A 17395-nucleotide genomic window follows, 5' to 3' on the forward strand; every position below is an offset into this window, starting at 1 on the left:
GTGCACAACGTGCAGGTTTGTTACATATGTATACATGTGCCATGTTGGTGTGCTGCACCCATTAACTCATCATTTACATTAGGTATATCTCCTAATGCTATCCCTGCCCCCCCTCCCCACAATAGGACCCGGTATGTGACGTTCCCCTTCCTGTGTCCAAGTGATCTCATTGTTTTAAATTCCTAGTCTGATAATTCAACATCTCTGACATGTCTGGTTCTGGTTCTGATACTTGTCAAACTGTGTGTGTGTGTGTGTGTGTGTGTATTTTTTTTTTTTTTTCTTTTAGTGTGGCTTTTAATTTTCTTTCTTTTTTTTGGGTGGTTGGACATGACGTACTAGATAAAAGCAGCTACTGTAAGTAGACCTTTAGGAATGTGGTGGTAAGATGTGAGAGGAAGAAAAGCATTCTGCAGTCCTGTTAGGTTTCAGTCTTTTAACCCATTTATCCCTATTTTTCCATTATTGGAATGCTACGCATGTGGAAGTTATTTATATCCTACTGCTAAAGGTTATCACCAAGCTCTGATTGCAAAAATTAAAAAAATTGCAACCTCAAGCATAAATGGGTTAATGAGCCTTTGTCCTTGGCCTGTTAACTTTACAAGTAGTGTTTCTCATTCTCTTCTGAACACTTTGGTGCAATGGCATACCTGGAATATAATGAAGTTAGGTATTTCCCTTTTCCCACGTGGAAACCTAGATGTTCTCGGAATTGTGTATTTTCCTTGCTTTCCCTCACACAGAATGCTAGACGGAGCTAGAGTTGGGTATTTTTTCTTTCCCCTGGTTGATTAGGCTCTGAAAAATAACTCATAGTTTAGGCTCTGGTGAAACAGTTTTTCTTGAGGGCAGGCCTTGTTAAGAAGAACAGAATACTCTGGCATATTTGAAAGTGTTTACTTTCCTCTGCTGAACCATGAGGGGATTTTCCTCTGATATTCACTGTGAGAACCTGGTTGAACCCTGCAGATAAAACTCACAAAAGTGTGCGACCCCCTTTATGACTAAGTCCTCTGGGATTTTTAACGCTTAGACTTGTGTTCACTAAACCCTCAGCAATTTGTCAATTGCAGTTTAGATGTTCATACTCCAATAATAGTTCCTGGGACTGTTTCTGCTTGTGTGTTTTTGCTTTATTAAGTTGTGATTCTCTGTATTCACCTGGCCATCTTTCTCCCATTTTGGGGGCAGCCATGCATCCTGTGACTTCACTTCTTTGTCATGTCCAGGAAGAGTTGTTGATTTTTCAGTTTTACCCGTTAGGGTAGATAACTTCCAAGCTCCTTTCATGCTGGACTGGGAACTGGAACTCCTGTGTATTGCACTTTGATGCAGTTTTGGGTTTAACTTCTCTTTTGTATTTTGATGCTCTTAGTTTATCGTTTATTAAAAGTTTACCATGTATGTGGTTGAATCCGATCATATTTTTCTCTATAATTTCTTTACTTCCATTCTCTTTTTTTTTTTTTTTTTTGAGACAGAGTCTTGCTCTGTCGCCCAGGCTGGAGTGCAGTAGCCGGATCTCGGCTCACTGCAAGCTCCGCCTCCCGAGTTTACGCCATTCTCCTGCCTCAGCCTCCCGAGTAGCTGGGACTACAGGCGCCCGCCACCTCGCCCGGCTAGTTTTTTTTTTGTATTTTTTTAGTAGAGACGGGGTTTCACCGTGTTAGCCAGGATGGTCTCGATCTCCTGACCTCGTGATCCGCCCGTCTCGGCCTCCCAAAGTGCTGGGATTACAGGCTTGAGCCACCACGCCTGGCCTTTACTTCCATTCTCAAGAAATTCTTCTTCCACAAGGCTAATAAATAGAGTGTTTTTCTTCTGATGGCTTAAAAAAAATCTTACATCTTTTATTCATTAGCATATGATAGTTCATTTTACCTTAGAGTATTGGATGTGATTCTGAATTCTTTTTTTCTCTGTTGCTACTCAGTTATTCGTCTACAACTGAATTTGAAAGCTTTGTTTCCCAGCTTTGTTTCAAATTCTTCTGTTTTTTTCTTTTGTCAGCCATTTCTTATATACTAGTCTGTAGTACTATACTTGTTGATGTTACTCTGTAGTATGTTTTATTATGAAATTAGTAGAACCAGTTCTCCCATTCTCTTCATTTATTGTACATTTTAATACCTTTTTTGTATTTTAAAGATTGTAATAGAATATCAGTAACCTAAAAATTACCATTTTAACCATTTTTAAGTGTACGGTTCAGTGCCATTAAGTACAGTCACATATTTGTGCAGCCATCACCACCATTCTTTTCCAGGACGTTTTCCATCTTCCCAAACTGAAACTCTGTATTTATTAAACTATAACTCCCCATTTTTCCCTTCTTCTAGTCCCTGGCAGTCACCATTCTGCTCTCTGCCTGTATGAATTTGACTGTTCTAAATATGTCATCATATGAGTGGAATCTCAGTATTTGTCTTTTAGTTAGTGGTTTCTTTTTTCTTAGCATAATGTCCTCGAAGTTCATCCATATTGCTGTGCAACCATTATCACAACTTTTTCATCTCAAGCAGAAACTATGTTACCATTAAATAATAATTCCCCATTCTACCCTCTCAGAATCCCCTGGTAGCCTCTAATCTACTTTCTGTCTGTGAATTTGTCTATTTTAGTTACTTCTTTAAGTGGAATCACACAATATTTGTCCTTTTGTGTTTGGCTGAATTTACTTAGCATAATGTGTTCAAAGTTCATGTAGCACATATCACAAGTTCATTCCTTTTTATGGCCCAATAATATTGTATGAATTCATACATTATATTATATAATAATATTGTATGAATTGTTCATACAATAATTATTGTGTGAACATACCACATTTTGTTTTTCTTTTCATTTGTTGATGGACCCTAAGGTTGTTTTCACCTTTTGGCTGTTGTGAATAGTGTGCTACAGTGAACAGTGGAGTACAAGAATCTGTTCATATCCCTGCTTTCAGTTCCTTTGGGTATATACCTAGGAGTGAGATTGCTTGATAACTTTGTGATTATGTGTTTAGCTTCTTTTTTTTTTTTGAGATGGAATTTCGCTCTTGTTGCCCAGGCTGGAGTGCAGTGGTGTGATCTTGGCTCACCGCAGTCTCCATCTCCTGGGTTCAAGTGATTCTCATGCCTCAGCCTCAGTGCGCCACCACGCCCAGCTAATTTTTGTATTATTAGTGGAGACGGGGTTTCTCCATGTTGGAAAGGCTGGTCTTGAACTCTCGACCTCAGGTGATCCGCCCGCCTCAGCCTCCCAAAGTGCTGGCATTATAGGTGTGAGCCACCGCACTTGGCCTGTGTTTAACTTCTTATATGGTAGTTCTCTATTTAGTTTTTTGAGGAACCACCAAACCATTCCACAGTGGCTGCGCTGTTGAACATTCCCATCAACAATGTACAAAGGTTCCAGTTTTTCTGTATTTTTGCCAATGTTTGTTAATTTTTTTTAAATGAAAAAAATTTTTTTTTTTTTTTAAATTACTCTGTCCTAATCTGTGTGAAATGGTATGTTGTTATTTGGGCTTGCATTTCCCTAGTGATTAGTGATATTGAACATCTTTTCATGCTAATTGGCCGTTTGTATGTCTTTGGAGAAACATCTCTTCAAATACTTTGCCCATTTTTGATTGTTATTTATTTTTTGTTGTTGAACTATAGGAGGTCTTTATATATTCTCAGTATTAATCCCTTAATATGTATGTGGTTTGATTTTTTTTGTGTTGAGACAGAGCCTCATTCTGTTGCCCAGTCTGGAGTGCGTGGCATGATTGTAGTGCCACCTTGAACTCCTGGGATCAAGTGATTCTCCCCTCAGCTTCCTGAGTAGCTAAGACTACAGGGGCATACCATCATGCCTAGTTAATTATTAAATTGTGTGTGTGTGTGTGTGTGTGTGTGTGTGTGTGTGTAGGCGTTATGTTCTCCAGGCTGTTCTTGAACTTCTGGCCTCAAGCAATCCTCACTCAGCCTCTCAAGTAGCTGGGATTACAGGCATCAACTACTGTGCCCAGCCATAAGTTTTTAATTTTAATGAATTCAAATTTATCTTTGTTGTTGACTGTGTTTTTGTTGTTATATCCAGTAAATCACTGCCAAATCTAAAGTCATAAAGATTTCCCCTATGTATTCTTCTAAGAGTTTTATAGTTTTCTGCCTTATATTTAGGTGTTTGATCCATTTTGAGTTAATTTTTGTAGATGGTGTTAGATAACTATCCAACTTCTTCCTTTTGCATATGACTATCCTTTGTTCACAGCACCCTTTATTGAAAAGACTGTCCCTTCCCTATTGAATGGTTTCAGCATCCTTGTCAAAAATCTTTTGAGCATATATTTGAAAGTTTGTTACTGGGTTCTGTTTTCTGTTTCTATAGTCGATATGTCTTTATTCTAGTACCACACTATTTTAATACATTTTTATAATTTTAAAATATATTTGCTTAAGTATTAAAAAATTTCTTAGAATTTTGTCACACTGGAAAATATTTATTTTGAGCTTTTTTTTACATTTACTTGAATAATGTGAATGTTTATATTTCTTGTTCAGGAACTTAGGTGTTTCCAGTCCATTCATTTCCTTTTCTTATAAGAGGATGGAAGCTAACAGTGTTTGAACATTGCTATCCTTATCTTTAAACATATGACTTTCCACCATGTGTAGTTTAGAACCAGATTGCCATATTCTGCAAAAAACTGTTATTTGGATTGAGATTATATGACAGATGTGTTTGGCTTCACTGTATGTGCATTTGAATCATATGACATTACCTTTTGAAAATACTTATTCATTTTTATTTTTTGTTTCATGCCAACTACTTAATGCTTAGCATTTGGTCAAGAAAATCCTCTATTATAAAGTCTTTTTTCTACAACCATATAACTTTTAAAGTGGTTTACATGTGAAATCTTATTTTGTTTTTCAATGTTCATTGTGCTAGAAAAACGAGGACTATTATACTGTTTGCTTCTTATATCAGGGGAAACATAAGTACCTAAGCATCTTTTTAGATCGTCTTTTAGGTCACATTCTGTTTTTGTTTATAGTGCCTGTAGTGATAATTCTTTCAGGGAGAACAAAATTTTTTTTACTTCTCTTTTGGTTTTCATTTTCAGTAAACAAAACTCTATGGTATAAATTTGCTTAGATGCCCTTATTCTTCAAGAATAATTCTTGAGAGTTAAGGAGTGGAATGATTTGACTCAGTCAGAACCTCTTTGCAAGTGAAATTGGCTCACCCTTATGATTTTGATTATTTGGCCTTTTAATTTCCAATCTGAAAATAAAGAAAATTGTACCAAAGTAAATATGAAAATGAGCAGTGTAATAGCACCTATAACCCTTTCTTTAACTATGACACTACACTGGTGATGTTCGGATACTGTAGCTTTTTTTTATTTGTAAGTCATTTTTTCCCTTCCAAATAATTCTCTCAAAACAAAGAAGCATTATGTGCTATTGGTCTTTATAGTCCTTGTTTTTAACTTACACTAGCTGCCTTAGATGTAAATAATTTATATATTTTTAAATTATGAAATACTTTAAATACGCACGTAAGTATAGAGAATGATATTCCAATACATATCACTCAGATTTAACCAATATAATTCCTATTTTTTTCAGATTTAAATTTGTTTTTAAAGAAGTATTATAGAAAGTTGAAAACTTACTTATTTTATATTCCCTGATTCTAATACTCTCCCTCTTTAGAGTTCTCTACTATCCAAATAGGCTTGAATCCTTCCAGTCTAAATTTTTATATTTTGTTTCATATATATGCACTTATACATTATAGTATGTTTTGTGTTCCTGAACTTTTATTAGCAATAACATTGTGACTGTCATTCCAAAATTTGTTATTTTACCAGTACCTTAGACTTTAAATTATTTTTTCTATAGGTAAAATTTATTACCACATACTATTGAAAATTTGTTACCATACTTACTTTTGGATATATGAACCATGCTTGAAATATATTAACATTCAGCTTTGGCTTGTAATTGTTTGACTATACATAGGTTTGATTATTGAGGTACTTGTGTCCTTGGAATTTTACTTTTTAAACCTAACTTATTTAATACTGTATAGTATTACTCTTTTGCTCATTTTGCGTGTGCATAGTCCTCCAATGTTGATATCTTGTTTTTTTTTTTCCCCCAAAACACACATGGGGAATTTAAAAGTAGAAAAGGGAAGATAACTTATTTCTTAAATCTGAGTTCAATTTTTTTTTTACTACCCAGCTGTTACAGTCTGCCATGTGGGACTGTGTTTCTAATCTGTTGGATTTTTAAATACATGATAGTTGGCTTCTAAATTCATTTGGGCTTTATTAGAATTGAGTATAATACAATTCTGTTTTGCAGGGGCTCACAACGAAGTAAGACAGTAGATGACAATTCTGTGAAGCAGGCTGTGCACAATAAAGAAAAACAAATAAAGGATGATGACATTTCTCTTTTAATGTCTGATACTCAGCCTAAAGGTTTGTGAACCTTAGTAAACTGTTGGAATTTGAATTTTGGCTTATTGTATTAATTTTTGTTATAAAGAAATTATTTTATTTTACTTTGAAAGGATATGTGAAAGTAAAGGGAGATTATTTGGCAACACAAAGAAAATTGCTAAACCTTTTATGTAGTATAGTACTCATTTCCGGATTTATTTACTGATCCCAAAAGTTAAATTTTAATATTTTTTTTCTTCTTTGGGGAGACTTGGATATAGCTATGAAGTTATGTTAATTTAGCTATTTCTAAGTGTTGTTTCCATGGATATTAATGTTACTGCTAACTGGGTTTTTATTATTAGCTTATCACTGTCTGTTCACCTACCATGAAATACATTCTCTATTCATTAGAATTTCTCTCAACTTTAGGAGGATGCCAAACAAGCCACTATTAGCAAATTTGAAGGTAAATACTTCCTAGACTTGGGCAAATTTTTTGTAGGCCTCCTTGCATATATAGGATTTATGATTTGACTTATTTTTCTTGTTTGTCTCTCTTTCAAGAATTAAAAATATTTTACTGATACTTGGAGAAAAACAATTTTACATTATTTATTTGTGAAACTAACACCTTCAGGGGTCTGTTGGATTATTGATAGCTTCAAATGTTTGTTGAGGTCTCTTGCTTGCTTGCTTGCTTGCTTGCTTTTCTCTTTTTCTTTTTCTTTTTAAGACAGGGCCTTACTCTGTCACCCAGGCTGGAGTACAGTGGCATGATCACACATGATCACAGCCCACTTCAGCCTCTGTCTCCCGGGCTCAAGTGATCTTCCCACATCAGCCTCTTGAGTAGTTGAGACTATAGTCATTCACCACCATGCCTGGCTCATTTTTTGTATTTTGCAGAGACAGGGTCTTGCCATGTTGCCCAGATGGTCTCAAACTCCTGGGCTCCAGCGATCTGCCTGCCTTGGCCTCCCAAAGTGCTGGGATTATAGGCATGAGCCACCACGCTTGGCCACTATTTTAGTTTTGAGTGGTTTCATAAGTTTTCGTAATACAAAGAAGTATTTTAACGGCACTATGCAGAAATTCGTTGCACTTCATTTGGAGCACAGCTATTTAAAGATTCTTTTCAGTAGCCTTTTTAATAAAAAAATTTTTTAAATGAAACTAGACTAATAACTTATATTTGTACAAGAAACCAGCGGAAACTCTTATAAAGGCAGTCTTTGGAGAATGTGCTGTGACTTTGTACAGACAAACTTCCAATTAGTCACTGTCAATGTATAATGAAAAGCATTTTTCTTTTAAACTGTACTTTCTTAGAAATAATTACAGTCATTTCTCTGTATCTTTGTGTTCTGCACCTGCAGATTCAACCTACCAAAGATGGAAAATATTTGAAAAAACTTCAATAATACAATAATAAAAATATGTATAACAACTATTTACATAACATTTATGTTGTATTGGATATTATAAGTAATCTAGAGATTATTTAAGCTATACAGGAGAATGTATATAGGTTATATGCAAATACTATACCTTTAGGGGCTTATGGATCCATAGATTTTGGTATCCTGGGTCCCTGGGACCAATCCCTTGAGGATACTGAGGGATGACTGTATTGATTACCAAGTAAAAATATAAGTAATTGTACAAATGGGCTCATTTCAGATACTATCAAGACAAAGATTCCTACTCTACCCAGGAAAGCAGTAGTCCTCACATTGACCTGAATAAAATACTTTATGATTTATACCCAGGAGTATTACCTTAAGGTCACAGTGGCATTTTAGACATGCATCAGGGAAAAGTACATGACAAAATAAATGTTTTTTAGTTTTTCAGTATCCCTGAAGGTACCACCACTGGTAGGGAAAGTGTTTCTAATAAAATTAGCTATCAGATCTTTATTAAAGCAAAGTTTACTCTCCTACATCTGATACCAGTCATTTAAAAAAAAAAAAAACCTGTAAATGAATGGAAATTCTGAATTAAACCTTAGGTGTACCATTTTTTTCCATAGCACATTAAGTTTGCCTTGTGGAATTTGCTTTCACCAACATAATACCTTGGAAATACTTAATATTCTTTTATTTAAAGGATTTTGTCACCTTTTTAGTTTTATATGCTAGTAATATTTGCAGGTTAAATTATATATGATGCAGGTGTAATCTATTTTTACCATATTTCATTCTATATAATAAAGTTACTCATTTTTCCATGAGACAGGCTTGACCGATGTGCAAATAATAAATTCTTTAAAAGAAAATTCCTGTATAACCCAAGTTTTTCTCAAGCCCCTTTCCTTTCATGAGTCATTTTACTGTAGTATAATATTTATGTTTAGAAATTATAGTTTGATATGTTGTGTGTAGAAATTGTATTAGACCACTTTTATAGTTTACAATATTACATATAAAATTTAATGTGCTGTCCTAAATATTGTGTTGATGATTTGGAGGGAGTTTTATTTTCCTTAGGGAGTGAGTAAGGTGTTTTCTCTGGAAATTGAAAGGCTATTGACCCTCTCGGAATTTTTACCCTCAATCCCATTCCAGTGCCTTCCTTTAAGTAATGTCAAAGACAGATTATCATGAATATTAGTTATTAGGAATTGTTGAAGCTACAGTAAAAGCAAGAATAGTTCGAAGAGAAGATGTGTAGTATTGAAGAACGTTCCATGAATGGAGAAGTCAGGCCAGTCAGATGAATTGAAAATTGTGAATTAAAGGCAACTGCTTTCTGACTTGCTGTGCATAAACTTGGAGTTGGTACTTATATGACATAGATTTGGAAAGCAAAATAATTCAGGATAACTTTTAGTTAATTAGGTGGAAACTTTTGGAAGGTATTTTTGTACAGTACATGTATTTGATAACAAATAGTATTTTTAGTAATGATTGGCATGAGTTTCAAAATGATTTCTTGTTGACTTAAAAAAGGATGTACTTCTCTAGAATGATGGATTTATTGGAGATTTAAAATGACAGGGTCTTGATTATTGGTAAGTAAATTGTCAACCTTGTGAATGATCACATACTATAGCCAACTACAGAGCAAAGGTATTTTGGCTCCTTTTAAAGAGCAGCAATCAACACTCTTTCAAATTGTAGTCCCTTTCCACTAAAAATATGTATTTATGTAAATTACATTTTAAAAGACTAGTTTATAAAGTCACATTGAATTATCAAACTTTAAGACATGAATTTTCTAGATTTTAATAAGACCTCCCCTTTTTTGATAGTATAACCAAATTCATTTATAGCAAATGGAAAAACAGTTTGATGGCTTTGCTTTGGCTACAATGAAAAAGGATATTTCTTCTTTATATATTTTTCTCACCTCACAACTATTGTATAATGAACATTTTACTTTGTGTATGCCAATTAAAATAGGGCATGCCTTTATCTTCATCCAGTGTCAGTATGAGAATTTAACAGTATATTTCTATTTTAATGAGGTTTGGAAGTAGTATAGCAATTTCGATGATGTTTCTTCGAGCTCTTCTAAAAGAGATTCTCTCTATACTTTTTTGTCCATATTTATGCTTCATTTGTTTTTTAAGACCTTAACAGTGGAAGTAGAGGTTGTGATCATCTCGAACAGGAAAGCAGAAACAAGGCTGTTAAATATTCTGATTCAAAAATGGAACCCACTCTGATTTCCAGGAAGACAAAGAGAAGGCTTAGAAATAATTTACCTGATTCCCAAAATTGTGCTTCTTTGGATAAGTCAACAGAACAGACAGTAAGTAGAGGTATTTAGATATTATAGGAAATTATTTCATGCTATGATAAAAATGAGTTGACTGTGGCCAAATAATGTTCCTCTAGCTTTCAGCTTTTATTATCAGATTTCTTTTCTTTTTTGGTTCACTGTTAGCTTTATTATTAGAAAACAATTTTAAATGTAACTTTTCTCGGTGATACAGAGTTATTGGAACACATTTCAAATATGAATGATTAAAAAAGTTAAAATTGCTCCTTTTCTTGTATCACTCTTTCCTTAGTAGTTTGTTGTACATCCTTTAGACTTTTCTTTTTCTTTATTTCAGCCAAATACAATTCATACTGTCTAATCACTTGCTTTTTTTTGTTTGCTCTGTAAAATTATTATTAGATTTATTTTATCAGTAGCAATTCACTTATCAAATTCTTTAAGCTTCTGTTTATTTCGAGTTTAGGGAATTTATTGTAAGTAAAGAATTATCATATTAAATACATACATTTTGTACTTTCAAAGACTTAGTATATAAATAGCAATAAAACAGTAAGACAGCTTTTCAATTTCTTTGATCCATAAATCATTTCAGGATCTTGTAATGTTTTTGGGTTGTAATTATAAGCAGGATTTAGATTTATACAGTAGATGAGATACTGAAGGCAATGATTGATTTTCATAATTTTCAATGTTGTTATATTGTTAATTTAAAATTTTTTTTACCAAAGTAGTTTTACCAAAGTAGTCACATTGGCATTATTACTTTTGCAAAATAAAAATACGTAAATACATCTTCTCATTCTAAAGTTGACTTAGATCGTGGGAGATTGTCTGACAAAGCATTTGTAATGATGGAAATCTCCCAATTTCACCTTTTAAAAAATTATCAGGCATCCGATTGGACAGATCAAACCCCATATCTTTATACTTGGGAGACATTGGCAAGTATAATGTGGTATAATTGTTTAGTTTTCTATCCATGTAGTTACAGAAGTGATAACAATATTTTTACTTTTTTTTAGAAATTTAAAAATGGTTTAAGCAAGCCAAATTTGAAAAATACTATTTTTTTCTATGTGTTTATGTTTAGAAAAAACAAGAAGATGACTCAACAATATCCACTGAGTTTGAAAAGTCAAGTGAAAACTGTCATCAGGATCTAAAACTGCCTGAAGAAATTACAACTAAACCTACAAAAAGTGATTTTACTAAACCATCCTCACTTAACAGTCAGGAGTTGACTTTGAGTAACACCACCAAAAGTGCCTCTGCCTGTTCAACCACTGAAACTGTTGAGAACTCTAATTCCATTGATACTGTGGGGATTTCTTCCCTGGTTGAGAACGATGAGAATGAGTTGAATACAATAGAAAAGCCTATTCTAAGAGGACATAATGAAGGGAACCAATCATTGATCTCAGCTGAACCAAGTAAGTGACAGGAGGATTATAAATTTACTTAATTTCCTCTGCTTCACTTAGTTGTTTTTTTCTTCCTCTTGAACAAATTTGGCTAAGGCCATAAGCTGTTTATGACATCATTGTGGAATATATTAACTTTAGGGAAAAAAGGCTTGGGGTTTGGAGTTTCCTTCATGAGTTTTAAAATATCGGTTTAGGTAAACTAATGGAGGACTTGAAAACAGAAGTAATTTTTTCTTAGATTCGTACACAGTAATCTCACTCAGTAGTTTTAAAATAGATTCTTTAAGGACCATCATTAATGTCATTTGGTTGATGAAGTATGCAGAATTTAAGTGCTATCTAATTATTATCATTAATTTTGATTTAATCAGCTTCTGAGTAGTTGATGCCGTCACATGGTACAAAGAAATTCCAAAGGTTTTAAAGGATCTCCAGCGAATAGTCTCCCACATCTTCCCCTAGTTATTAATTTCCCATTCCTTGAAGCAATTCATGTAACAGGACTTAAGGTACAATTTAGAGTGATGGCACAATACACTGTGAGAACTAGCATTTGTTCATAAGGCTTCCTCATGGCTTTATCCATTTTTAAACATCTTTATTCTTTAGAAGGTAAGGGTGCAGGTAACTGCTGAATAATTGCACTGATACGGAGTCATTGTCTATAACTACTGTAAATCAGATAACAAATGATAGGCCTGTTTCTAAATTGAATAAATTTAGGTGATTAAGTTTAACAGGATTATTAAAAATAAATTGCAATAATTACAAAGTTCTTTTTTTTTTGAGACAGAGTCTCGCTCTGTGAGCTAGGCTAGAGTACAGTGGTGCGATTTCGGCTCACTGCAGCCTCCCCTTCCCGGGCTCATGTAATTCTCCTTCATCAGCCTCCTGAGTAGCTGGGATTACAGGAATGCACCACCACGCCTGGCTAATTTTTGTATTTTTGCTAGAGACAGGGTTTCACCATATTGGCCAGGCTGATCTTGAACTCCTGACCTCAGGGAATCCACCCACCTCAGCCTCCCAAAGTGCTGGGATTATAGGAGTGAGCCACTGCACCCAACCGAAAGTTCTTTTTTTGATATGTGATTGTTACACATTTGAAATACATTTTTCGGCTGGGCGCAGTGACCCATTCCTATAATCCCAGGACTTTGGGAGGCTGAGGCAGGAGGATCACCTGAGGTCAGGAGTTTGAGACCAGTCTGACAAACATGCTGAAACCCCGCCTCTACTAAAAACACAAAAATTCGCTGGGCGTGGTGGCGGATACCTGTAATTCCAGCTACTCAGGAGGCTGAGGCAGGAGAATTGCCTGAGCCCGGGAGGCAGAGGTTGCAGTGAGCCAAGATGGGAAGACTGTGTCTCAAAAAAAAAAAAGAATAAAAATACATTTTTCTTTTCCTTTTAGTTGTTGTTTCCAGTGATGAAGAAGGACCTGTTGAGCATAAAAGTTCAGAAATTCTTAAGTTACAATCTAAGCAAGACCATGAGACAACTAATGAAAATGAGAGTACTTCTGAATCAGCATTGTCAGAACTACCGTTGATTTCACGTGAATCTGTACAGGTAATTTATTTCTGTCTTCTCCCAGATTAACAGTGAAATATACACTATTGGTTAATGACTGTTACTTGTTTTATCAAGCTGAATATTGTAATGAAAATTAGAAATTTTCTTAGTTTGAATTTTGAGACAACTTTTATAGCAGTTTGAATGAAATATGTAGTTGTCTTTATTTTGAAATGAAAAGATTATACCATTTTTTTCTGGTGATTTATATTTTTTCAGTCTAAATATTCTATTACTTGAATATTTTTCTTTTTTTCTGGCTTTCATTGGACATTTCACTAACATTTTGTAGAATTAAAAACATTTTCTAGTATTTATATGTCTGGTCTTGGAGTATTATGGCTACTTGGAATTACTCCTTTTCCTCACATATTACGAAGGCAGTATGATATAGAGGAAAGAACATGGCTTTGGGGATATAGGTCAGAAACCTGTCAAATTTGGTAAGTCCTCTGCCTCTTCATTCTTATAGAAAATAGTAAATGGAAGTGTGTTAGTTTAGTATCAGTCAATTAAGTCAGTCCTTTGAAGAGAGTAGGTCTAAAATAAGGTTCAAAACATTTTTTGTCAGTATTTGTTCTTTCTTTCTTTCTTTTTGAGACAGGGTCTTTTCTGTCACCCAGGCTGGAGTGCAGTGGCATGATCATGGCTCACTGCAGCCTCAACCTCTTGGGCTCAAGCAGTCCTCTCATTCAGCTTCTCAAATAGCTGGGACCATAGGCTCGTGCCAGCATGCCTGGATAATGTTTTTAAAATATATATTGTTTTTAGAGATGAGGGTCTCCCTGTGTTGTCCAGGCTGGTCTGTTAACTACTGGGCTCAAGCAATCCTCCTACCTCCACCCCCCAAAGTGCCAGGATCACATGTGTGAGCTACTGCTCCCAGCTGGTACTCTTTCTTGTTATTAGCCTCTGATTATTCTATTTGTAAGAAAAGATCATTGACCACCAGTGCAGAATTATGGTAAACTTATCTTGTTTTGTTTTTGAATAATGTCAGAGGCTGTTATTTTGCAGAGTATGATGAAGAGTTGGCCCGATCTATGAAAACAGTTTGGTCTGATTATTGTTTCATGGGTATTTGCTTTTGTATTTGGTATTCCACGTAGAAATCACTTCAGCAGCTTTGTTCTGAAGTTTTGCAAAAATGTAACCATTTTTGCCAGATTGAGTCAATATCCTACTTGATGGTTTAGTTGCATGTATAATTAAAAGTGTCATTGTTGATAATGAATTTAAACTTATAGAAGAATTAGGCCTTGGCAGGGTATAAATTGACAATGCAGTATGAAATGATCATATTATAAGAAAATAACATATCTTTTAGAATTTACTAAATTCATAATCACAACCAAGCAGCCAATACTGTGGAGATCTACCATAAGGCAGAATGCCACATTTCTGTGCTCTCTCTTGTTCCAGTTTTAAATGAATGATGAGAAGTATGGATTGGTCATTTTTAGGAGCCACCTAGTTTTTACCAAATGTGAAGCCCAGTGAGAAATTATTTCTATACCAACTTCTCATTTGATCACTAAAAAAGCCCACAGTTATTTGTCTGACTGTTGTTGGAGCTACCTGATTTGATTTGATTGATTTGATTCCCTTTTTTACTTAGGGAATAAGAAGATATTAATAGTATACTAAGCAATAAAACATGAGAATGACAAAGAAATTCAATTAAGCAGGTAAATGGCATTATGAGCTGGGTTTAAAATAATGAGTATGATATGTTTTAGACAAGGATTAGTCACCATTGCTAGAGGTAAGAGGGGAGTGAGTACATGTTCATAGTAATTGCTTTGGTAGTAATCTGTTTGGTCATGTGTGGTGTTAGGCATAATGTGCAGAGGTTCGGCACATTTGAAAAAGTTGAAAAAGTCATCTGAAAGTAGTATACAATTCAGAAGAAACAGTGGGGAAGAGTTGCTGCTGATATTGCTTGGTTTTCTGTTATAATTTAAAAGCAAAGTTATATGGTCACTTGAGTGGAAGTGATATGATTTTTGAGATTTTAGGCAAGTATAAGCCATTTCTGATTGGTTGTCTTCAAACATAGAGTAGATAGATTTGATATAATGGATGGTTCTTAGGCACTTACACTCCTTTGTGGCGTATTGAAAGTGCAGTAGCACACAGGCGTAAAGATGGGAACAATAGACATTGGAGACTCCAAAAATTGGGGGGGGGGGATGAGGAGAGCCAGGGCCATAAAACTTCCTGTTGGGTATTATCTGGGTGATAGGTTCAATAGAAGCCCAACCCTCAGCATCATGCAATATTATCCTTGTAACAAATCTGCACATGTACCCCCTGAATCTAAAATAAAAAATCTTTAAAGTACAGTAGCAAGAACATTATTTTGGTTAATGGAAACAGTTTTTATGGTTGAAGTGACACTGGACCTGGAGAGAGAAACCTGCATTTGAATCTTTGTTTTGCTTCTTACAAATCGCATGATTTTGGGCAGGTCGCTTAACCAATCTAAACATCTGTTAACTTTATTTATGAAATGGAAAACTGAAAAACCTGCCTATAGGGTGGTTGTGGGGATTAAAAGAGATCATATATTTAAAAACTCATTTTAAACAAAAGTACAATATATGTTTAAAACTTGCTTCTGTCAAGTTAAAAATGAATAAAACCTATTAGAGACTATTGAATGTGAAACCATGGCTTTTGATACAGAGGAGTATATATTTCTGGAATTAATTTTGCATTCAGCTATTTAGTGTAATTTTCTCAAAGGTAAGTCGTATTTTTTCAGAAAAAAAAATCTAGATAACTATTTCTTCACAGTAAGAGCAGTATAAAAGTCTTCAAAAATTTACTAATAGTAATTTAAAGAAGAATTTGATGGTGAAAGTCGTTTTCAGTATTTATATAATACTTAGAGTTATATGCATTTTATGATTTATTCCTTGTTAGATGTCATCTGAATTATGCCCATATAATCCTGTCATGGAAAACATTTCCAGTATTATGCCTAGTAATGAGATGGATCTACAACTGGATTTTATATTTACTTCTGTTTATATTGGTAAAATTAAAGGAGCTTCTAAAGGTTGTGTTACAGTAAGTATATTTTCTTTAATTTTCTTCTAGTTTTGGATCTTGGACAAGGCATTTTAATTTTTTTCCTTTTTTTTTTTTCTTAGGACAAATAAGAATAAAGATTTATTTTATATGAGACACTATGGATATGTTGAAAGTCATTATACCTAATTTGAAATGTGTCTTTAATTCTCCCCTCCTAACATCCCACCTAGTCTGACTACTCTAATGAAAATCATGTATGGAAAAAATCACATTTATTGATAATCTTTGGTTTCTAAAAGTTATCTGATGGTAAAGTGAAATTTTTTTCCAGGTATAGTTTGGAACATAAAGAAGAAATCTCATTTTGCCTGTTTAATCAGTTGTAAAATGACTTCTCCAAATTTCTAAATTAAGGATGTCCAGGAACTAATGCTACTCTGTTTTTCTAATTAAAAAAAAAAAATACTCCTCCTCACCTACCGTATATGAAAGTGAGACTGGATTCTACTTGGTTCTTTCTCTATTTTTTTTTTTTTTTTGTCGGGGGTACAGAGTCTCATTCTTTTTCGCGGGCAGTGGCGCACTCCACTGATCTTGGCTCACTGCAACCTCCACCTTCTGGATTCAAGCGATTCTTGTGCCTCAGCCTCCCGAGTAGCCAGGACTACAGGTGCGTGTCACCACACCTGGCTGATTTTTATATTTTTTGGTAAAGACGGAGCTTCACCATGTTTGTCAAGCCGGTCTTGAACTCTTGGCCTCAAGTGATCCGCCCACCTCAGCCTCCCAAAGTGCTGGGATTACAGGCATGAGCCACTGTGCCCAGCTAGTTCTCTATATTTTCTTACCTTTTCTACCTTTTAAAATCCTAATCATCTTTTAAAGCTTCTCTGATATACTGACTCTTCCAGGAAACTTTCCCTGATCCCTCCTTTTCAGACAGAATTAACTTCGCCCTTTGCTGTACACTTGTAACACTTCATTTGTACTTCTAAGATTTATTCTGTGTGTTTTATAATTACTTATATTCTTGTATAAACTTCTCCATTAACCTTTTAAGCTTCTTATGGTGAAGAGCCACAGTTTTAGTTCCTTTTATACCTTCCATATATCTACTTAAATGTTTGTCGAAATGACTGTGTCAGATTTAGTAACTCAGGCATTTTTTATAGCAGTTTCATTAATATTT

The 17395-nt window shown here is 34.5% G+C and overlaps 1 protein-coding gene across 9 annotated transcripts in view; it reads left to right on the top strand.

Annotated features, from left to right (window-relative positions):
• The window catches only part of LOC105477493 (SUMO specific peptidase 7), a 200460-nt gene that overhangs the window by 142379 nt on the left and 40686 nt on the right, over positions 1-17395 (top strand). For all 9 annotated transcript variants that reach the window (XM_011734044.3, XM_011734045.3, XM_011734042.3 and 6 more), the window contains 5 exons: positions 6357-6475; positions 10014-10195; positions 11259-11598; positions 13007-13164; positions 16096-16242. In XM_011734044.3, coding sequence (XP_011732346.2) covers positions 6357-6475; positions 10014-10195; positions 11259-11598; positions 13007-13164; positions 16096-16242 — 946 coding nt within the window. The remainder of the gene's footprint in view (positions 1-6356; positions 6476-10013; positions 10196-11258; positions 11599-13006; positions 13165-16095; positions 16243-17395) is intronic.

This window comes from Macaca nemestrina, chromosome 2, assembly GCF_043159975.1.
Source record: "Macaca nemestrina isolate mMacNem1 chromosome 2, mMacNem.hap1, whole genome shotgun sequence".
Lineage (NCBI taxonomy): Eukaryota > Metazoa > Chordata > Mammalia > Primates > Cercopithecidae > Macaca > Macaca nemestrina.